This window comes from Lotus japonicus, chromosome 4, assembly GCF_012489685.1.
Source record: "Lotus japonicus ecotype B-129 chromosome 4, LjGifu_v1.2".
Lineage (NCBI taxonomy): Eukaryota > Viridiplantae > Streptophyta > Magnoliopsida > Fabales > Fabaceae > Lotus > Lotus japonicus.
Genome location: NC_080044.1, coordinates 74,534,664 through 74,558,513, shown reverse-complemented (window position 1 = coordinate 74,558,513; position 23,850 = coordinate 74,534,664). Strand labels below are relative to the sequence as shown.

Here is a 23,850-nt window from a genome sequence, read left to right as displayed (position 1 = left end):
CACACTCAACTACTACTCAACCGTCGTTTTTACTTTTATTCAGATCATGGCATCCTTCCCTCCATCACGTGCACATGCTCACACACACCAGTCACGAGGGTCCCTAAATAGAACAAGTGGTATTTGGCAAATGCGTTAAGCAACATCCTCAGCATTTGTCTCGTTCAAACTCTCTTGAAATCACTTCAGTGAGATGAGGAGGAATATGCATAGTAGTTTATAAATAAAGTGATCTTTGTTTGTTGCTTCACTTGGTTAGTTTGTTTAATCCCTTTTAATTCCTTCTATGAATCTCTGCGTACGGTATGAGGAAACGCAATTGACATCTTTCTACGTCAACCACACTCTAAAAAAAAATCCCAACCTCCTCTATCACTCGTGGACGCAATCATAGCACAAATTAACCTTTCTGTTTGGTTCATGTGGTTCTGGTATTAATTTAATTTATATATTGTATATTAGATTAGTTTATTAATTATTCCAAACAAACACCAATCGACTTTGACGCAGTTGGTGCATGCATGGCAAATGTGTATGTGTGCGTGTGTGATGCTGCCATGAATGGCAATTATAAGGGCACGTAGTCAACTTTACGGTTTAGAAAAGCTATCTGGGATGAATGGGTCATGTGACATGAAATATAACACATATCTTATTATTTTTTTAGATTTTTTTCTTATCTTCTTTGGGAAAATTGTGGCCTGCTTTTTAGGTGTCGAATTTTTCTTTCTTTCTCCTCACTGGATAAAGGTTCATCAGCCACATGTTCGTGTGCCAAATGAATCCCATTGAACGGCTATTTCGGTGGATATCCTTGTCAAGTTATGATTATCGGCCGTGTTCTGTCAATATGGAAATAAATCAATATATATTGACTGTAATCTTGGTGAAGGATGTATAGATAGGGAGATATTAGTTTTTTTTAACAACTTTTTTTTTCTTAATTTTTTGACAAAACGAAATCATAAGTTTCATACTAGCAAAAATAGATCCCAGCAAATTCTACTTGCAAAGAGTAATATCAAGATTTCACAAAATTCAACCATAGTATAGCCTAAAAACAATAAATCTCCCATCTTGACACTCTTATCTCGCTAATAAATAACATAAAAACCTAAGAGGTAGCGCGACTATTGTAGAGTTTGAGAATGAAAACCCAGCTTGAAAATCCACCAAAACACAACTTTAAAACATAAACTTCAAATTAAGATTAAAAAAACAAACAAGTGTAACAAACTTCAACATGCGCCGGAAAGGCAAACCCTCGTGAAATGCCCAGACTCGCTACAGCGGAGTAGCTTCCACCACCACTGTCTCCGTACCTTCCTCCATCGTCGCCATCTCAATCGCCCGCGAGCCAGGTGACCCTCTTCCGCACAATTGTAACAAGACCCACCGTACCTTTCGTCGTGTACATCACCTCCATCACTATTGTCGTATCCTCTTCCACTGCCATTATATCCACCTCTACGGTATCCATCGCATCCTTACCATTGCCATTGCTACTCTGGTGAGTTCCCTATACAGGTGCTTGATCAAGTCTGATCACACCAACAAACTTAATTAGTGTGGCCATGCATCTTCCGCCTCCTCTTCCACCACCACTATATTCACCTCTATTGTATTCACCGCATCCTTACCACTGCCATTGACGCTGTGGCGAACCCCTATATGGGTGCTTGATCAAGTACAATCACGTCAATAACCTTAGTGTGACCATCAAGATCAATAGATGTGGCTCTTAGTAATATCCTGATATGACAACTGACCTCAAGGTAACAACACCAGTCTTTTCGGCGCCCTTTATCCTCATCAAAACAATCCTTAGGAAAACTTTCCAGAAAGTCACCGATCCCCAAATTGCTCCAAGGAAAGAAGACTTAACCTTAGAGTTGTTATGAGTTGGATTTCTGAAAAGAAGATACCCTTGTTACAATGAGTAGTTCCAGTAAAATCTTATAAGTCTTAGTCAATCGCATAATATCATATGCCTATGCAGTGTCAGTATATCCCTCATTCGGGTGCATGATCGACTCAATAATGTGTTACTTCGCCTAAATTCTTTCCCATAGTCGCTCATTGTTCGTTCCTTTTCATTACACCGACAATCATTCCCCACCTACATCGGTCGCCCCCAAGTGTTCGTTCATTTTCATTACACCGACAATCTCTCCTCATTTATTATTTTCACAAAGATATTATTTGGAATTTTTTATTTAATATATTATCTTCAAATATTAGTAGGCAAATATATAAAAATAAATTTATATCTTCAAAATACAGAGGTTTTTTTTTCTTTTCTTTATAAGCTTCAAAATACAGAGGTAGTCATTGTTTACCACATACTCTTCGCTCTTACTTTTAAACTCTCAAACTCATTTAAGTTAATTGACAATTCCGCATTCATTGGTTTCAAAGCATCAAGAAATTACATATTCCTCTAGTTGCTGTAAAAGAAGCAAAAGGAAGTATTATTGGTCTCCCAAAGGAAGGCAAATGCAACCAATCATTTTCAAAGTAAAATTCCTTCCTTACCTGAGATGGAAAAAAACGTATGATTATTACCCAAAAAGCAACAGTGGCAACAAACATTGTAAGATACGTTTTTCTTCTTTTATTTGATTTTTAAGAAAATAATAATAATAATATATGTACGCTTGTTTTGCGATGGACAATTAACCATTGTGGCAGTTAAAAACTACACAAATTAAAGAGTAATTTTTAATTTTTAATTGCCACAAATTACAAGTGTCAATTAACTATCACAAAAGCGTTATACAGTTCTCGTATGATAGCTCAAATGGTAGGAGTTGATGGACATTTGAGTTGGACGGAAGAGATTCAAGATTTATTCATGATTAATGAAATTTATCTTTCCAATATAAAAAATAAAATAAAAGTACACACAAATCAGAACTCATGAAGCAGGCTAAGAGGGAGCAGAGAGGCGTTCCGTTGCGACACTTAGCATGTACTCGTCTTAAGACTTTGTCTTGCGTGGCATGTGAGTCTCGTGACAAGACAACATCGTAAGGAAATTGGTTCCGCGTGGCATGTTTAGACAAGAGCCGTGCATCACTCAGAGGAACAACTTGCCTGTCCAGAAACCTCCCAACAAAAACAGGGTCCCACTTAATATCTCTCTTTCTCTTTCTTTAACAGTTCATTCAGATTCTGTTCCAAAATTTGGAGAAAGTTAAAGAAAGGAAAAAGGTATGCAATTTTGCAATTGCATTCTCTGTTAGCTAGATGGAGTGGTGTTTGCTTTGGACTTTACTTGGATTGCAGCCTTAGCCTACCTTTTTAAGCGCATTCTCTCCCAACAAACAAGTTATCTTGCTTATTATTAGACACTTGTAGCAGTCAACACTCAACTCCAATGTACATCACTCCATCTCCATTTTAACACACCATTTCTGACCATTCTCTAACAGCTAGCCATTTTTATTACAAGGCAATAAAAGGAAACTAAATCAATTGTTCTCGTTAATACTTGATGAATTTTATGTTTAGAATTCAAGTACGAGTGATATCTGAGTCTCACACATATGTATTAAGAATTGTGCTTTGAAGAGAATATAAGAAATGCATATAACTCTAAATGTAACACATTAAATTTGGACATAGTGTTCGGTTGTTGGAAAATGGAAGGAGCTTAAGACCCTTCAGAATCAATTTGTATGATTGTCTCCCTTTCAAAAGTGGGAGAATTGGGGGATATCTATTCTCCATTACTCATACCCAACCTGCTTCAATCCATTTTTCCCACAACAACCCATTTAATATATAGCATGCATTTTAGAGGAAGAGTGTCATCAAATTCAAAACTGCTCATTGTTAATGACGCACATATTTAGCTGAATTTGCTTGGTTATTTAGTTTTTTTTCTCAGTACTTCAGTCTATAATTAGGTAGACAGTTAGTATAGTAGTTTCTCTTGATACATGGTGCCCATGGAGAGAGCCATCATCACACGATGTCGTGGAGCCTTCAATTTAGCCTCTCGCAATTTCTCAATCACTTGTGAAACAATCCATTATACATATTCCATAGAGTCACAATATCTTTTATTCGATTCCCCTTTTTTTTTCTCTGTCTTTTCAAATTTTTTTCCATTCGCACACACGTTAACCCGGACAATTGACATATGTAATGTGGCATGAATATAAAGGATAGAAGTCATAACATTTTATTTGTGGCAGAAAAATAGAAGAGAATAACTTGGAAAAAAGACAACATATGGATAAGATGCATATCTTGTTTATCACGAATAAAAGAGAACACATAGGCAATAGTAGGATCGGCCAGCAGGCCGTACTATTTATAGCATGTAATGTATAAATCACAAACCAAAATTTGCAATAAAATGAAAAAAGTAAAACAATCAATTTTAGTTGTAACAATTTTTTTTATCATTGTCGAGGCAAAACCCAAAAGAAACAACCAAAAGACCAAGGAACTAATCTAGGAAATGCAATCCCTATAACACCATCCCTAAGTTGAAAAGAGGAACGGGAACATAGGACTTATTTGTTTGTTGTTTTTAAAACAGTTTTCAGTTTTAAAAAAATAAAAACCTGTTTGTTACGATTTATTTTCAAAAACTGTTTATGAAAACAATTCTCATTTTTTAGTTTTAAAATTGAAAATCCAAAACAAGAAAAAAAATGTTTTCAGTTTCAGTTTTTAGTTTTCAGATATCAGTTTTCTAAATTTTCAAAAACATGCAATTTAAACTGTTTTCTTCTTCTGAAAAACTGTTTTTAAAAACTGTTTTTGAAAACTATTTTAAAAACTTAAAATGAAAACTGCAATCAAACATGCTCAAAGTCTTTATTAAACTCCTCAACTTGAGCGGTATATTCAAGCCTGAGTGCCTGACTAAGTGGTCTGCATAGCGGTTAGCTTCATGGAAAATCCAGTGCCGCCATGTGCTGAATCTCCCTAATCATATCCGGCCACAATCATTGGCGGGGTAGGGGAGAAGAGAGGAGGCGAGGCACAAACTTTTAAGAACGCCCCACAACTTAGCCCTCACAGGATTGCAAAGGCCAAAAAAGGAGGAGAAACCACCAAGCACTCTACCCAGACAATCCCTCAGCAGACCTCCCCTTGCAGCCCTAAGATCCGACTGGATAACAGAGCCATCAGTGAAGCTTCCACGTTCCATCTCTGGGGGACCAAGCATTTAATTGTTCCGACTACTTTAGAGAAATTGGTTTATCGAGGAGGGAAAGATTATGCATCACTTGGGAAGCAAAACTGGGGATTAAAATAATGATAGTTTCTGACATAGTAGTCCTCTTATCAAAATCCAGATCACAACAGGTGTCGGTGTCGGTTTTAGTAAATGGAAGTCCATCTAGCGAGTTTAAAATGAAAAAAGGTTTGAGACAGGGCGACCCGATTGCTCCTTTTCTTTTCCTGATTGTGGCTGAGGGGTTAGGAGGGTTGATGAGGGAAGCAGTGAAATTAGTAAGGTTGAAGTCTCTCACATTCAGTATGCAGATGATACTTTAATCATTGGGGACATGTCCTTGGAGAATATTTACACCATCAAAGGTGTTTTGAGATGGTTTGAACTGATCTCAGGTCTAAAGGTAATTTTTTTCAAAAGTAAGTTGGCGGGAATAGCAGCGGAAGAAATGGTGGTGGGAGAATTTGCAAATTTTCTTAATTGTAAGGTTATGCAGATACCTTTTGTGTATTTGGGGATTGAGGTGGGTGCAAACCCGAGGAAGGTAGCTACATGGGAACCTGTGCCGGAAGATTAAGAAGAGATTGACCCCTTGGAAGATGAAGCACCTTTCCTTTGGCGGTCGTCTTTGCCTCTTGAACTCGGTACTTAGTTCCATCCCTCTCTTTTATTTATCTTTCTATAAAATACTGTTATCTGTAGCTAACCATATTAAAAAGTTGCAGCGGGCTTTTTTGTGGGGAGGGAGTGAGAATGAAAGGAAAATAGCATGGGTCAGCTGGGACACAGTGTGTAGGCCAAAGGAGCAGGGTGGGTTGGGAGTAAAAGACATTATAGCATTCAATAGAGCATTATTAGGTAAGTTGAGGTGGAGGGTGTTGAGTGAGAGATAACTTGTGGGGAAGGGTTCTTGGGTCGAAGTATGGGGCTGGAGTATGGGTTGGTGAAGAGTTATGCTTTGGGAAGGGGTCAAATTGGTGGAAGGATCTAGGGATGATCGGGGAGTGCAGTGAGAAGGGGGGGGTGGTTTCAAGAAAATTTGAAGAGGGTAGTGGGGGATGGCGGGTCAGTAAGGTTTTGGGAGGAGCGCTGGGTAAGAGGGGAATGTCTTAAACAGAAATTCAAAAGGTTGTATGACATGTCTGTTCAAAAGAATTGTTTAGTGGCGGAGTTGGGGGAATGGGGGGTGGAGGGTTGGGTATGGAAGCTAAGGTGGAGAAGAAATATGTTTGCGCATGAGCAGCAGATTTTAGATAATTTAATGCAGGTTTTATCTTCAGTTCAGATCCAGAGAAATGTGAAGGATTCTTGGCAATGGAACAATGATCCGGAGCGACGATATTCAGTGAAATCAGCATACTTGGATCAGTTTACTCATGAGGACAGCTACTGTTTTTTCAAAGAAGTGTGGCGAGGTCTGGTTCCTTCTAAGGTTGCTTGTCATGCGTGGAGGGTTGCACATGGAAGGCTACCAACGTTGGACAATCTGATTCAGAGGGGAGTAGATATGGATAACAGTAGAAGTGGCAATTGCTTTCTTTGCTCCCAACAATTGGAAAATGTAAGTCATTTATTCTTGGGCTGCAAGTTCTCATATAAGATTTGGATGAGCTACTATGCATGGTTAGGGATAAAAACAGTGCTGCCAGTAGATTATAATACTCACTTTATACAAAATGAAAACTGGGGTAAAAATAGAAAGCAAAGGTTGTGCTAGAGGACAATTTGGCTCGCCGTTATTTGGAGCATTTGGATTCATAGGAATGCAGTGGTCTTCAAAAGGGAACAATTGAATCTGGAAGAATTAGTAGAACTGGTGAAATTGAGATCCTGGTTGTGGCTCAAATCTCTGTTGCAAAGCTTCAAATCCTCATTTTATGAGTGGATTACAGAACCTCAAATTTGTATGATGGGGAATTAAAGGAATTCTTCCGTTTTGGTTCTATTGGCTTTGTTGGGGTTGGTATTTTTTTCATGTAACTTGTTATATTGCTCAGTTATCGTGCTACTTATGGGTCGGTTATCTGAGCCTATGCACCTTAAACATTGTATTCTGTTTGTTTGCACATCTTATGCTTGTTAATATATTTTTGGCCTTTCAAAAAAAAATCCAGATCACAACAGTCCTTCCCCATATACCAAGCAATTATGCCAAACAGCAGTGACCAACTAAAGCCTCTGGTGTGAACATAGTCCTTGTACCAATTTCTCTAATATGTATCAATAAAACCTCGATCTGGAAAGTTTATTAACAGTTAAAAATTACTAGTAATGTGTGTCGGTTGCATATTGTTAAAAAAACATGTGTACCTGTAATATTTTTGTAAATTTTATGTTACACTTTTTGGGATAGAAAAATATCAAATTTTTTAAGCAAATTAAATTTTATTAAAAAATATTATTTGAGTGTAAGGTATTCAAAATGTTAATATAACAATTGAAAAAATCTTAAACATCCAAAAGGCCTTTTTTGCTGTTTGTTGCGGATAAACAATTCTTTATCTCCCAACTTGATGTCTGAATGGGTGAACAGACTAGACGTTTGTGGTTCTATTGGAAATTTGGATGAGGTAGTAATAATGTGTGAACATGGTTTCATAGTTAGATTTGAACATCTCTTTATGTGGAGACATATAGGATAGACGTGTAGGTCGTCGCATGGTGGAGAGGCCAAATTGAAATAGGAAAGATATATCTAATGGTATAATGGGGCGTACGAGCAATATGATGAACGTACGGTATTATGAGATCGATAGAGTAGGAGTAGATAGACCTTACCTTAGACTCAAATCATAGCTGCGTGATATATATAATCTTTTACTAGCTACTACTTGCTTTAATCACATACCCACACGTCACAATCTTCTTATACCCGCTAAGTTTAGGGGCTCCGCTTCAAGAATTCACCCTAATTTGTGTACATCGATCTGTTTTTTTTTTTTTGACATCAGCGACCCATTACTATTTTTATAGTATTGTAGTTTGTAACCGTTTTAAACACTTACAAGTTATGTATCGCTGGTGTTATAAAAAAATTAGTGTACACAAATCATTTTTATTTACAGTTAAGGGTCGGGTCGGGTCGTCAATGTCGATCTCTCAAACATGAGATATTGATATTCAAGCTGTTGCGATAAGATGAGACATAGCCCATGCATTCGAATTGACAATCAATGGGGGAACTATTTCACAACAGGGAGGTTGATACAATAAGGTCCTACAGAGGTTTCCTTGAAACCAACGTTTCAAAGTTTCAATAGTATATTGGACACATATAAAAGCCAATTACGTCTAAGAAATTAATGTAGGACGTGTACGTTTATCTGTTCTTAACAGAAACTAGTGAAAAGGAAAAGAAGGAAAAAAAAAGGGATGATTTCAAAACAGGTCATCTTCATTAATTAATGAAACGAATATCGGAATATGTAATTGTACGTGTAGTAAATATAGATAGCCAAGATAAAACCAACATAATTCACACTTTTCATCTAGAATATGATTGAGCATATGTTTCTTGGTTGCTCGATCTAGCCCCTTCTTATGCTAATAAGTATTTCATTACATCGTAAAGGCATGCACTTTAAATCCGATCCTGTGCATCATTTGTTACTTGCACCGGTCGTTACACCGACGCCAAATTAAGGCCAACATGGAGCCATTGAGGAATTGTGTCGCGCGGATGCCCACACATCCTCTATCTACTTTTTTGTTTTGTTTGATTTCCTACTAGAAAAAAAAACTATTTTCAACTGTACCCATTAGTACTCCCATTAATATTATTTGGCTTACCTAAAAAAAAATTAGGACTGCAACCGTACGACGACCATATCGGTTTTAACGGGTTAAATGAGTTAGGGTTCATTTAAGTGGACTCATGCGGATGCACACAATCAAAAATTAAAAAAAAAAACTTGAAAAAATATTCAAAACACAGAAATGGAGACAAGAGAGAAACATATTTCATTATGATAAAAAAACACAAAAAAAGAAGTGAGAGTGAGAAAAAACAGAATTGTTCTTGATGTAGCAGATCAAAGGTGGTTATTAACACTTCAAGTCACAGTGGAGCATATTGGAGGCGAGGATTGCGATTTCGAGCATATCCACTAAAGGTTCTTCTAACTCGATGACGGTGAAGCATGCAACATATATAGGTGCTACAAAGGATGTTCTTCGAAAGAGAAGGAAGATGAAATGTAGGAGTAAAACAAAAGAAGAAGTGTGTCTTATTCATGATAGTGACACTAGTTGTTGCGATGAAGGGGAGGTATGGGACTTGGTGGGGTTGGTTGCGCTTGGATGGGAAGAATGCTAGGGTTGAAGCACAAGGTGGCATACTAGGATGCTAGGGATATCTTTATGATGTGTTTGCGCGATGCAAGGGGAGTATAAGAGTGTTTGGTTGAGAGGTTGCAAGGGTGTTTGTGCGTCACAATGTGAATGAGATGAGAAAAGAGATGGTTGGGCCTTTTGTGCGCGTTTCTATTTATTTATTATGCACACATTCTCTCTAAAGCACATGGGTTAGGTCCTTATTTTTCTTTTATGGCTAATAATTAATTTCAGTCAATTACCAAAACTCTAACTTGATTAACATGAATTCTAGGGTCATCCTTTAACTATCCAACTGAATTAGCAAAATTAAGCTACTTTCCCACTAATCTTTGGGTTTTCATCTCAGCCAGAGGCGGAGCCAGGATTTTTGTGGAGCCTGGGCAAGATTAAGTCTAAGCCTAACTACTGCCCACACCTGACGTCTGCTTCAGATTTTTTTTTTTAAATTGCGATTAAGGTTGCGGTTGCAGGTGTTCTGGTTGCGGGCATTACGGTGTTGCAACGTGAAACATATAGGTCTCCATAATTATCAGATTTGCCATACGCACCGGTACGAGTTAGTGAAAATATAAATTTTATTTTCTTTCTCCCATTGTCCCACTCCCACTCCCACTCAATCCACTAATCTCATAATTGTTTCAAATAAAAGTATGTGGAATATGAAAAAAAAAATGATAAAAGATCAATTAATATATTTTGATAATGAGATCAACTACGTAACAAAAAAAAATTAGACTATCAGATACGTAACAACAAACAAAACCATAAAGACACACATTAATATTACCCAATTTATTAACCATCTCTTTCTCTCACCCTTTGTTTTTTCTTCACAACACTGCACACGCCCCCCCACCGTTAGAAGAAAGGAAAAAACAGAGCAAAAAAGTGAACAAAGGAAAAAACAGAGCAAAGTGGAGAGAAGAAAAAAGACCACGCAGCCACAAACAAACCCAGACAGGACTTGGTGGCAGCAGCAAGTTCGGCTAATGGAGGTTTGGGTACTTGGTGGCAGCAGCAGAAGACCAGATCTAGAGAAAAATTTGCCCCTACAGCCCTGAACTGCACCACTGCAGACCTGTGGCCCTACCCAGATGTTCCAACGGAGCCACGCCAGGAGCTCGGGCAAGTGCCCAGGGTCGCCGGACGCTGGCTCCGCCCCTGATCTCAGCCACAACAATAATAATTATCCATAACACATGATGAAGGACATGCAAGACCAAAGGCGGCTCGGACGTAACTCATCATCTTCCAAGAGTCCAATGCTGAGGAGATGTGAACTTGTTTCACTTCTCTTCAAGCTTCCTAGCTTCTTTCCTTTCCTGCTCATATAACACATAACACATATGCAAAGCTTCATAAAGGAAAAAATCATAATTTTCTTCAAAACCAAGGTTATTTGAGCTCATAGAACAACAAGACAAGTACAAATATGCAATCAGGAAACTTTTTGACGAGAGCTCACCAGAGAAGACGACCTGAGACAGTGGTGGTCTGAGCTGACACTTTGGAGACTTTTCCTCACTTCCAAGAGTCCAACGTGCTTTCAGGTTTGAAGAACTTCGTTGGATTTTTTAAAAGAAAAAATGAGCAAAACATTATTATTTTTATTTAAAGTACAACTATAAATCAGTATAATCTTTAAAAGAAAGAATTTTATAAGAAAATGGAAATGGAAATTTGTGTTTTGAGTTAGTTTTATACTTAAAAATGTGTATGAAATAATTAAATTTATAAAACTGACATTAAAATTTGTTTTAAATTTTAGAAATTGGTATTACAATTATATAGCCTCTACAAACCCGACAAGAAGCTAGATGTCACAAAATGATAGCTCAAGTGATAAGAGCTAGAGATATGTTGATTGGGTGAGGGAGGTCCAGATCAATCCTTGTGCAATTTATCTTTTTAATGTAAAAAAAGAAGAAGGTAGATTCATCTTTGAAATAAAAAAAATGTTAATTGGTAAATTATATCTTTAAATCTCCTTAATAATTTTACTTTTTTTTAAAACACTCCCATGACAATGACTAAGTAGTTATTTTTGAAAAGGAAAAAAAAAATTGAATAGCTGCATCCACATTCCACCGTTCGAAATAAAGAGCATTATGTCAGCATTTGTTTTTCCTTTTAAGGTATGCCAGCAATTGTTTCTTGGCAAAGAAATTTAACTTAAAAATGGCTATTACATAAATGATAATTATGAATGTACCTAATAGGAAAACAAATTATGAATGTATCTAGCTCATTTTCAATAGACATAAAAGACAAAATAAATCATGTGGAAAAAAGAAAAAGAAAAAGATATGCTGGAACAATAAAAAAAAAAATTTTCCGATGTATAAAAAAAATAAAAATATAAAAGAGATTGTTTTAAAATTAATCTCCTTCTATATATGTTACCTTGTGGTGATAAATTAGCGGATTTTTAGGGTTAAATTAGGGTAGTAAAAAAATGAAATGCAAGTAAAACAAGTGATCTAAAAATTTCAGTATCTGAAAATTGCCCACTCCACTTCATATCTGTGGTCGCTGAAATACCACGCACAAAAACTTGCGAGTGGCAACCACGCATAAAAGTTCAGTTACACAAAAAATTGCTTCAGTTAATTTTTTTACGTGTAAAAATAATCGAAACAAATTTAACCCCTTTCAAAACAACCCCAAGCATTTCATATTAGGTCAAACAGAAAAAGAAAAAACATGAAAATAAAAAAGAGAAAAAAGAGAAAGAGAAAGAGAAAGTGAGAGTGTTGAAAAATCCATACAAATGCGTAAAGACAAGGGAGAAGCATTTTACAGTACAAAAGAGGAGCCCCGTTTTCACGTTTACGCAGGACGACGGGGCGGATCTTGGTCAACGCCGTTTGACCAGCATTAAACGACAACTATAGGGCCGTTTTAGTCATTATGCACTTCCTGCTTATACGGACCCCACCACCTCCTGAAATTTTATTTATTTTTTAATTTTTTATTGTAAGCAAGAGGTTTTTATAACCTTGAGGTTCGGCTGTGTCTTTGCTGTTGTTGTGTTCTGGTCTGGGGTCCAAGGCTGCTTATATATAAACTCCTTGCTTTCACTTTTTTCACAAACCCTCTTTTCTTATCCTCTCTCTAACTTAAGAGGATTAGAAACATGAGAACAAGAAGAGGACCATGTTATCCTCAAAACATGTGTTCCGATGTAGGTTTCCCCAAGAGGAAGAACGATTTGCATACCCATATGCAAAAAGACTCCATTCTTACCCGGAAAAGGCACCAGAAGTCACCGACCGCCACCTCCGGTGACGACCATTTTGAGTCCTTACCGGATGACCTCGTTATCTCCATCTTGTCCAAGCTCAGCTCCTCCTCCACTTCCCCTTCTGATTTTGCCAGCGTTTTGATAACGTAAGTCTTTATTCCTTGTTCTCTTTCTTCTTCACATTCTTTTTTTTAAAGATGTGATTTTAATGTTTTTGGGATGAATAGGTGTAAGAGATTAAACAGTTTAGGACTCAATTCTCTCGTGTTAGCAAAAGCCTCTTCGAGAATTTTCTCGATTAGGGCTAAAGATTGGTCGGAATCGGCGCATCGGTTTCTCAAACAGTGTGCAGATGCAGGGAATGTTGAAGCTTGTTACACTTTGGGCATGGTAAGTAGTAGTGATGATAATATTGGAAAAATGAAAAAAGAAATGTGAAATCTGTTTTTGTTTGTTGAAGAATTGAAACTGAAAACGGTTGTTCTGTTTTGCAGATTCGGTTCTACTGTTTGCAAAACAGGGGAAGCGGCGCGTCGTTGATGGCCAAGGCGGCGATTAGCTCTCACGCGCGTGCTCTCTACTCGCTCGCGGTGATTCAGTTCAACGGCAGCGGAGGGACCAAGAGTGACAAGGACCTCCGTGCCGGAGTGGCGCTTTGTGCCAGAGCGGCGTTTTTAGGACACATCGACGCGCTGCGTGAGATTGGCCACTGCTTGCAGGACGGGTACGGCTGCCGGAAGAATATTATAGAGGGGCGGCGTTTTCTTATTGAAGCAAACGCCCGGGAGCTCGCCGCCGTGATGTCCGCCGCGGATGCTAGGTTGTCAGCCTCCGACGCCGCTGTGAGCCGGTTGGTGACATGGAGCCTCCACCCGCAGCAACGGCACTTACCGTCGGTGGCGCCGCTGCTGAGCGACTTCGGGTGGAACGTGCCGGAGCCGGAGCCTCACCCGGCGAACCGGTTCATGACTGAGTGGTTCGCGGCGAAGGATGATGTTCCAGGGCCGGGGTTAAGTCTCTGTTCGCACATGGGCTGCGGTCGGCCGGAGACGAGGAATCGTGAGTTCCGGCGGTGCTCGGTGTGCGGCACGGTGAACTACTGCTCGCGCGCGTGTCAGGCGCTGGATTGGAAGCTCCGGCACAAGGTGGAGTGTGCTGCCCCCATGGAGCGGTTGCTTGATGATGACGGCGATGACGCCGGGGAAGGCGTCGGTGACGGCGAGGTGGAGGTTATGGAGGATAGTTAGAGCAAGTTAGACCATTTTTCCCGAACGGTGACGCCGGAAGGTAACGGTAGCGGTAACGGAAGCATGTTTGGAACGGAACAAAAGTGATTTTTTTTTGGTGAGGAGTAAATATGGAATTACATAGCTGGAAAATTCCCCCGAAAAAGGAATGGGAATAATTTTCCTTTTTAAACTTTTTGTGCAATCATCAGATCAGAGTTTAACATTTTTAGAATTTAAATTGTTCTTTGATGTTTTAAAATTTGGTATTAATTTAATCGCTCTGATAGTTATATATAAAGATTGATGCGTGATATTTAGTTATTTACACAAATATTTTCTTATTTAATTAAAATAAAAAATGAATATTAGTGTTTCAAAAAAGAATGTGATCTTATGTTACACTTACATAGTATAATATGTTTCAGTTTTGTTTTACACTTTGAGTGCATAAATTTATATATTTTTTATTCTGTTTCAAACTTACCATTTATACATTTTTCATTCTATTACAAACTTACCATAATTTTTTTAAAAAAAATTAATGGCATATGTGAGGTGTTTTATTTTGCAATTTCATCTAAAATTAAATATTTCAAAATTTTGTTGACATGTGATTAAATATTAAAATTTAAGGCAATCTAATTGAAATTATGGATTTGGTGATGAGTGTCTACTATTTGAGTTCTAACATTTGCTTGAAAAGGGAATAAAAAGCCTATCAATGATTTAAATGTAATCTATTCTGTTTTTTTTAGATCTCACAACCTGTTCAAAAAAAAGTTGACCTATCTATATATTCTATAATGAGTGCTTGATGAATTTAGAATATGCCTTATAAGTTGTGAACCCCATTACTGTATTTGAAATGCTTTGTTGGCTTAAATTCAAGAGATATTCTTCCGGCTATAGTTCATGAAGAATTAGGAATGTTGTTGGTGTTTTGATTTATAAAACTTTCTAATAGTACTCCTTCAACTGGTCAAAGGCACATGCCATTGTTTATTGACTTTATCATAGCATTTGTAGAAAATATCCACAGAATTAATACACCTGATTTGATGGATTTATATAAATATTGTCAGCAAAATTGGAAAGTTGTTTTTGCCGCCTTTCAATTTAGCCTACATTAATGCAAATAAATGGTGCGATTGTCTTGAACTAATATAGCTTTTATTTTCAGTTTTTTAAATACGCCTGGTTTAATGGATTCAATTGGCCTTTTATAAAAATGAATATTGTCGTGCACCCCTAATTTAGTTTTCATTTGAAGAACGGAGAAAGTAACTTATATATAAAATATATTTTATCGCGTTTAAGTTACAAGGTATAGTTCTTATAATGAGTAACAGAGAAAGTAACTTATATATAAAATATATTTTACTGCGTTTAAGTTACAAGGTCTATCTCCCATAGCGATGAATGTTTTATATGAAATTTGCTTTCATATTAAAAATAATAGAAAAATATATACAGTTTAAGATAATTTTAATACACTGTTCATAATTTTTTAAATGAATTCATGAGGAAATATATGTAAGAGCATGATAATTCGATAGGTAAAAAATGTCGTATGTGAATTAAAAACTTTGACACATATATAAGATATAATGTGCATATATGATATATTTATTTGTATTTGAGTTACATACTGGAAATCTTCTGCGATTAGAATATTTTACATTAACAATATTTTCTGAGGATATCACACAAGTAAAACATAACATAAAATTAGGAGTGGAAATGTGGCATTCCATATATTGTGTAGTGGTTTCATATTTCAAATGCTCGAGTTTGTCAATTTCTTGATTCCATCAGGGAAACTTTCAGCACATATTATGTTTAGCAGATCAATTTATTTTCTAAAACAAAGAATTGATACATGTATCAAACACAAAAGCAATACCATTCACGCATGGACAAATATACTATACTAGTACAATACTATTTGACTGATTAGATTTTACATTGATTATTATTAGACTTTTTTGGTCAACTTGTTTATTATTAATTTCAAATGGGGGAAAAAAATTAAATGATTGGGTTTGGGAAGATAGTGGGAGCGCACTTATTCTTCTGACATCTTAATTAATGATTTCAGAATTCAGTTGCCTTAAATCATATAAATGCGAAATGGTTGATACAAAGCCCAAGCCAATGTCCTCAATGTAAGTGGCCCATTGGCCTATTATCACACCTTAAGTTAAACTTTTTATTTTTGTAACTTCAAATGGATGTGCCCATTCCCCTCAAAGCTCTTGTTTTCTTACCTTCATCTCTTTTATCTGTGGAAGTAATACTTCTAAATTCTAATGAAGATTTTTTCTGTTCACAAAACTTAAATTTAAAATCTTATTTCAAGAGAATTAAACATGTGTCATTTGAACCAATGGTCATTTAGCGACCTTTATATTTGAGTGCCCTTACCATATGCAGTTCAAGACTTACCATATGCAGTTCAAGACAAAAGGGAAAATATAAATAAACAGAATGGAAGAACATGCATTTTGGTATGATGTACAATCCACACATTACAAAACAAATTTGCTTAATGGGGCAGGGCAAGCGCACTTGTTACGTGCTAACTACCCTTATTTTATGATTTATAACACCGACGGTTTAATTAGAAGCTTCCATGATAATAGGTCAAAGACGTGGTTTAAATTTTATATCATTCATTCTTGATAATTTTCCTTACTCCAACATCATGTGTGCTACATTGAGCAATTAGCATTTTTCTTGGGTCGACAGCAACTTAAACAATTTTTCTTTTGTCAAAGACAGTAGGGATGTACATCACTACATGAGTTGATGGTTTGAATCGGTTTTTATCAAAACATAATCTGAATAAATTAAAGTGCTTGGGTTGGTTTCAATTGGTTTCACATTATTTTAGTTTTGAATCTGAATTGTGAACCAAACCACTTCGATAATGTTTGAGTTGGATCCGATGGATTAATCGGATCTCTACTAAAATAATATCAAATTTGGATTATAAAAAAAAGTAATGTAACATGGAGTTAAGCAAATCAAACAACAAGTTATTGAAGTGAACCAACTAGCATGTTACCAATTTCTTCCAACAAAGTGTGAGGCAGCAGAAATTAATCACAATAAAGCACTAATAGTTATATATTCGTTAGGTTCACGGTTTGGTTTAGATTTCATTTTCTTGAACCCGAAATCCGAATTGAACTCATCAGTTTTCTCTTCTAGAATCAAATCAAATCCATTTCTTAGCATCTGATCATTTTGGGTCAAACGCGTTGATCATATCAATCCGGCCCATGTGCAACCGTAAACGATACCAACTTAAACATCAAAGAGAAGTGTTAGCAACACTCACTTTAACACTTTATTTTCAACACTCTCTCATTGATCTGTTGAAATTCTTATGAGTCATATTAAGTGTGACTCATATTTTTAGTGAAGCGCAAATCAATTTCAACCAAGGTTCAAGTGAGGATTGCTCACATTTCTCAAACATCAAATGGCTCCCTATTTTTTGGTGTTGCATCAAATGGCTCTTTTGTTTCATCTTTTCTTGTTTTTGCCACAATGTAGCAAATACTTCTTAACTTTTATTTCTGCAATAACAAAGCACATTATTGAACCATTTACTGGAGGCCTTTTAGCTGTGTGGGTCATTTTGGGCCTTCACACTTATTGACAAAAAAATTTTATCAAGCTCTATTTTTGTAGATAAACCTCTTTGGATAAAAAATTATATAAAAAAACAACTAAATGAACAAAAAAAATATAATATTAGAAAGATGAAAAAAAGAAAAACTATAATCATGTTCATGCATCTTTGGCTATAGTTGAAAAACTGCAGCAAAGGGAACGCAAACTCTCAATCGAGTTGGTGCTGATCAGAACAGGTAATGCAACACAACACATTCTTTCTCACAAAGTTATTTTTCTTCAGATTCGTCTTTGATTTCAACAACTACAAGTGCTCTCAACGTTTGATTTTACAATTTAGGGTTTGTAACTGATCAATTTGGGGGTTTTTTTTTGTTTGTTTTGTTTGAATTTGCATCAGCGGAATCGAAGTGAAGATGAGTTTCATAATGGAATTCGCGGAGAATTTGATTTTGAAGCTGATGGAAGATCCAGAGGACAGGGATCGCAGATTCAGGGAGCATGTTTACAAGGTGAAGGATCGATGTGCGAAGACGAAGGAGATGTGGAGCTACCCTATGAGACCCTATGGGTTCTGGACATTCGAACGCCACAATTCTCAGCTCGCGTGGGATGCTCAGATTAGCCAAGTTGCTGGCAGAAGGGACCCTTATGATGATATGCTCCGTCATTATCCTCCAACTCCTAAATGAGAGGTATTCTTCTTGAAACCCCCACAACAATTTCAATTCATAAGTGCGATTTTTTTTTTCATGATCTTACGGTTTTGCTTGATGAGATTTTATTTGATGTTAAATGCTAAGTGTATTAGTAGTAATTTTGTGTAATTTGCTAGTGAATGAAATGCTGCACTTGTCATGAAATGAATTATATTTCTTAACTGGTGTCTAAGTGTCCAGTTATGTTTGATGCCGAACTCAACGCCAATTCACATTTGAGTCGATGTGGGAAAATCTTGGTTTATTTTAAGCGGTTGAGATGTATTTTTCAGTTTGCGTTGATGCAAATGACAAACCAAACGGGCACTAAGTGCACTTTTTTAGTGGGATCATTGTGTTTTTTTAGTCGAGCATTGTGTAGGGGTGCTGGTGGCATGCAGTTTCAATGATATGTTTTTAGACCTTCAATGCTGTGTTTAACTTTGTGGGTGTGCTATTGTAAACAATTGTGTTGATATACATTGAGAGATCAGATGTTTTTAGCTTTTAGGTTGGGATTTTGGATTTGAGCAGTATTAGAATTTGAAACTGAAACTTGATACCTTTCACTGCTATCTGCTGTTTGGTATATCAGAAACTTGATTTTTATCGACTGATAACTGCATGAGACAGTGCTGCTATGAGCTGAGGGATTAGGGTGCTTAAAGTATTGTTATCTTTTTGCTGTTTCTTGTATGATCTACATATACTGCTTTAGTCTTGCTTTTTCATTATATTGCTTGAAACTTAAAAGCCTCTGATACAATAACATTGTTTTCTGACTTCCCCCCTTGATTAAGCTTCTTTTTATGATTCTCTTTCAATTATAGTTTTTTAGAAGTTTGATGAAGGAGGTTCATGTTTAGTGAGAATTGAGATACCTCTTGGTTTTGCTACTGCTGTTTGGTACTCATGTTGTTTTATTCTTCCCGATGCAGTGATGGTGGACTCGTCACCGGTGTTTCAGGTGAAAATATTGGAACTTGTCATATTTCCTTTATATTCTCCTGTCTTGTTGCATGTTGGAGAGACTACAACTGGTTTTGTAATTCTCTGTACTGTTATTTCAAATAAAATTTCCATATAACTATGGTGCTACATAATATTTTTCAACCGAGAATATACATTTTTGCAGAAATGCACTTCCATATTTAGTGCCTTCAATGTGTTGATATTATAGATTCTAGATAATTCCCATGGCTGTTTCTCCATAGTTTATATCGGTGTGTTACTGTTTCGTAGCAGTTCAGTGCTGCCTATACATTATAGCGGCCTCAGCCCTAAAGGTTTATGATGCAGCAAGTATTGTGTCATGTTGAGCTTCTGATAGCTAATGGCTCACAAACACAAATACAGTCGTGTGCCTTTTTGGAAAATTATTAACATACATGAGTGCATATAGCATAATTTACAGCGATTAACTCTTCCAGCTGTTGCTAGGTACAGGTCTTGATTCCCTCCCTCCTTTGGTTGATTGGGCCAAGTGCCAAACTAAGGAATTGTTAGGTTTAGCAATACTAATTACTTCGCAAAGGTTAATTATTGATTTGTCAAGAGCCTAAGATGCTGTTCATCTGGCATTTCTGAAATCACACCTGGATTAACTCTGCATTTATTTATCAGCATGGCATCTGAATGAGGATTACTCTTCTGCATTGCATATAATGGAAAGTAGATGTTGAGTCAGATTCTATCTTCAGATAAGCAGTTAGTTTGCTATTGCTATGCCTGACCTATTCCTTGGAGATATTAAAAATTGGAGAATATATTTTACTAGGTTCATATAAAATAACCGTGAGTTAGATGGAGATGTGAATCATAGGATTCAAGTAGGGTGGATGAAGCAGAGGAATCCTTCAAGTGTGATTTATGATAGAAAAGTATCACTAAGATTTTCTTTTTATAAGTGCATCACTAAGCTTAGATGAAATGTTTACGGCACAATTGAGACTTGCAATGCTGTATGGAATTGACTGTTAGGCATTAGAGCGTTATTATAGAGATGGGAACGTTATCATATGGAGAATGAATCAGTGTTTTAGAGATAAGGATGCTGTAATCGATGAGTGATCACAGTTTTTGTAGTGGAACGTCCAATGACGCTTGTTAACATACGTTACTGGTATTTAAACCTAAGTTCACCAAATTGATCTACTGAATAAAATTCTACCCCATTATATTATTATTATTATTTCATTTTCGAATTATTATTAATTTTTATATAGACAATTTCCACAAAAAAATGAAATTGACCAAGTGTAAAAATATTTTTTAGGGTTATTTTTTTAACATAAGTTCTCCGATCATCTTTTCACTTACATTAAGCTAGAAACTTTAATTCTTGTCACCCTATTTTGAATTCTAGTATACCATTCAATTTTCATAGCACACAATAACGTCATGCAATTTATTACCAATTGTACCATAGATCGAACAACCGTCCATTCTACCTTACATTTTCAATGTCACTTTATGAGTCTATTAATGACATAACCAATTCACTCCATCAATGTTGAGTCCAATACCAATATGAATACGAAGATTTAATCACTAATATGTATTCAAGGCACCGCATGATCTTAGTACAACCCTAATTGTGATCAATAATCCAATCCAAGCACTACATTCTCACTAAGTTACAATGTCATTACAAATACAGCCAAAAAAATTCCACCAAGTATTACATAATTGATCAACCAAGTTCCAACCCTAGAATGTTAGGTCAAATGACATCTTCTCCCTTGTGCATTTGCTATTTACCACTAGATTTCTCAACAACTTCAACCTCTTTCCGTCAACAGTTTGATGAGTGATGATGGCCTCTGCCTCAAAATCTTCTGATCATGGTCGCTTTTGTAACCTGTTACGTGCCTTTGCTACTAACTACTAGATTTCTTGACAACTTCAACCTCTTTTCCTCCAACAGAGTGATAATGTCACTTCCCAAGCAAAGCAATTTCTGGTCTCGCTAAAAGTTCCTCATGTGGTGTGTTTGTACTCTCATGGTAAACTTTGAATCATTTATGCCTTTTAAAGATTTAAATGTTAATGAGGGATTTGGGCTTTGCTTAAGTAAATAGCTTAATTATGCTAGGCGCTTAAGTTAATTTGTTTTTGGTGCATCGGAAGGTTAAGTTAATTTGTTAAACTTATTGAAATAAACTCCAAATATGTTAGACAGGTAAAAACACTTCATAATTTGCTAATGCTTATAAAGATAAACCCAACATATAAATGTGTGATAAATTATTCACTAAGTTCTCTCAACACACTTGCAAAAATGCTTTGTTATGTGTGATAAATAAATTCTTCTAAACAAAACCTTAGTGGGTTAATTTTGAGATTACTTGAAATGCTGACTTGTTGTCCACATGTAGGCCAAACAAACCCAATGAATGCCAAAATGAACGTCCATGCTAATGGTTCTGGTTCTACTTAAATGCCCGCGGCAAGATTTTGTCACTGGCTTCGGTTCTCGGGTCCGTAAATAAATGCTGTGTTGAGTGCTTCCAAATTCCAAGTTCCAAAAAGTGTCCCCCTCCATTCAAAAAAAAACAAAAACTCAATTTGCAAAAAAAGTACACACAATCAAAACCTTATATTTATGCAAGAAAAAAGAAAAAAACAAGTTTCATGACTACTTAACCCACCATTGACATTATAATCACATGAACTTGGCAAAGTTACATGTTCCCATTTCTTACATTTCCATTCATACCCACATGAAGCTAAACTTACAAACAAAGATTAGTCATAAGCAGATTTAGTTCAGAAATTTATAGCTAGCTAGCTAGTACTCATTCCGAGTCAGATGAGGATTCTGTTCTCGCTTCATCTCCATTCACATTGTTTTCTCCTTGTTTAAATGCCTTAGCTATGTCCTCAATGGGAATCAAAGGCAAATACCCAAACACAGCAAATCCCTTCCCAGTCATGTTCTTCACCACTTTGTTGTACTTCTCTGACCAGTGTGCGGCGGTAGGAACAGCAAACTCTGCCACTGCATGGAAGGGCGGGTAGTGGTTCAGACCAGACCACAGTTTCACTGATCCAGTCACCACAATTTGCTTAGACTCTGCAGCAACATAGTGTGCTGCTGCTTTAGCCCCTCCAGAATGAGCCTCACTCACAACTTTCTCCGCTTTGTGTGACACTTGATGAACCAAACCCTTAGCTTGGTTCACAATCTGCTTTACAACAGGAGGGGCATGCTCATCGAATTTGTGGGTACCTTCCTCCACCTGAAAAATAATCATAAACTACCATAAGTTTCACCCAGAATTTTCTTTAGTGTCCCTTTTTTTTTAGTGTGTTTAGGAAGCTTCTACAATTGATTATGATAAGCATGTTTAGCTTTGATCAAAATCCTCCCATTATTAATTCTGAAGTTAAAATCAATTTTGACAAGAAGCTACTCGTAGTAAATTGATTATGAGGAAAAAGAAGCTACAATCCAAACATGCTATTATTTAAACATCAACAGTGGAATTCCAATACACAATAATGGAATCCAAAGGATTGTAAGATGATATGTCAACAACAAGAATGACTTAAGGGGTTAAATGCAACATCAGAATCAAACTGCATGTCCAGTGTGAAGGCAAATCTGAGATGGAATTCGTATCCTATAATTTTTCTTAACTGAATGAAAGTAACATGTTCTGAATTCAGAAATTATAAGAGCGAAAATAAAAAACTAATACTAAACAAATAGATCTTGATCTGAACGCAATCACAAGGATAATAATAAATTAAAATCACAAATGATCTCGATTTGGTTGATGAAACAGAGAAAGAAATTAGACCTTATTGTCTGCAAAAACAAGCAGATCATTGGGGACGCCCTTAAATTTGTTGTAAACAGGGCCGAGAACGGTGGTTACGGTCCCTTCGACGGTTCCGACAGCGGATCTCAACGGTCCACTGTTCTGCTTGGCGTATTCGTAGAGATTCGTGACGCACACGAAAGCTTGAATCGCAGCAATTTTCACAAATCCAAGATGCTTCAGTTCCTGATGAGTCTTTCTCTCAACCTCTCCCTGCAGAAACATAACAACGAATTGTCAATTAGATTGGTATTCAGATCTCTGTGAAATCAGAGAAGGTGAAAGAGACGAGAGAGTGAAAATTGCAAACCTCAGTAGTGGCCATTGTGTTTTGTTACTCGATTTTGCAGGGTCACAGAGAAACGTTCTTATTTATAGATGGAAAAATAAAAATAAAAATAAAAATGGGAATGGAATCGAATCAAATACCTTAACCACGAAATATGAAATTACAATTACAAGAGAGCTTAGCTTATAGAGTAAAGTACACTCACCTCCCTCAAGGTTTGTTAGAATTACACTCCACCCCATTCTTATCTAAAATCTACATTCCACCCCATTTTATATAGAGGCAAATTTAGTGACGAAAAATATTCTTCATTAATAATTAGTTATTATTTAAATTGTTAATCAATAATTTCAAAAAATATTTTCAATATAATCCAATAAATTTAAAAAT

The 23,850-nt window shown here is 36.4% G+C and overlaps 3 protein-coding genes across 3 annotated transcripts; 2 read left to right on the top strand and 1 right to left on the bottom strand.

The window, feature by feature from the left end:
* Positions 1–12,572: 12,572 nt before the first annotated feature.
* On the top strand, positions 12,573–14,303 carry LOC130714342 (F-box protein At1g67340). Its single transcript, XM_057564237.1, has 3 exons — positions 12,573–12,922; positions 13,004–13,166; positions 13,271–14,303. The coding sequence occupies exons 1-3, from the start codon at positions 12,669–12,671 to the stop codon at positions 14,021–14,023; spliced, it is 1,170 nt and encodes a 389-aa protein (XP_057420220.1). The 5' UTR covers positions 12,573–12,668; the 3' UTR covers positions 14,024–14,303.
* Positions 14,304–17,733: 3,430 nt separating this feature from the next.
* LOC130715793 (uncharacterized) lies at positions 17,734–18,339 on the top strand. Its single transcript, XM_057565915.1, has 2 exons — positions 17,734–17,883; positions 18,048–18,339. Exon 2 carries the CDS (start codon positions 18,064–18,066, stop codon positions 18,337–18,339), a length of 276 nt encoding a protein of 91 aa, XP_057421898.1. The 5' UTR covers positions 17,734–17,883; positions 18,048–18,063.
* Positions 18,340–21,924: 3,585 nt separating this feature from the next.
* Positions 21,925–23,631, bottom strand: LOC130714225 (REF/SRPP-like protein At1g67360). The gene is made up of 3 exons (XM_057564121.1): positions 23,482–23,631; positions 23,151–23,384; positions 21,925–22,586 (listed from the first exon to the last, which is right to left on the bottom strand). The coding sequence occupies exons 1-3, from the start codon at positions 23,494–23,496 to the stop codon at positions 22,143–22,145; spliced, it is 693 nt and encodes a 230-aa protein (XP_057420104.1). The 5' UTR covers positions 23,497–23,631; the 3' UTR covers positions 21,925–22,142.
* Between the last annotated feature and the right edge of the window lie 219 nt (positions 23,632–23,850).

Bases quoted from the DNA above. Each gene is read 5' to 3' on its own strand.
- LOC130715793 (XM_057565915.1), top strand. From the start codon at position 18,064: ATGAGTTTCATAATGGAATTCGCGGAGAATTTGATTTTGAAGCTGATG.
- LOC130714342 (XM_057564237.1), top strand. From the start codon at position 12,669: ATGAGAACAAGAAGAGGACCATGTTATCCTCAAAACATGTGTTCCGAT. The intron at 12,923-13,003 runs GTAAGTCTTTAT...TGGGATGAATAG, and splicing joins TTTGCCAGCGTTTTGATAAC to GTGTAAGAGATTAAACAGTT. The intron at 13,167-13,270 runs GTAAGTAGTAGT...TCTGTTTTGCAG, and splicing joins CTTGTTACACTTTGGGCATG to ATTCGGTTCTACTGTTTGCA.
- LOC130714225 (XM_057564121.1), bottom strand. The intron at 22,587-23,150 runs GTCTAATTTCTT...ATTATTTTTCAG, and splicing joins TTGTTTTTGCAGACAATAAG to GTGGAGGAAGGTACCCACAA.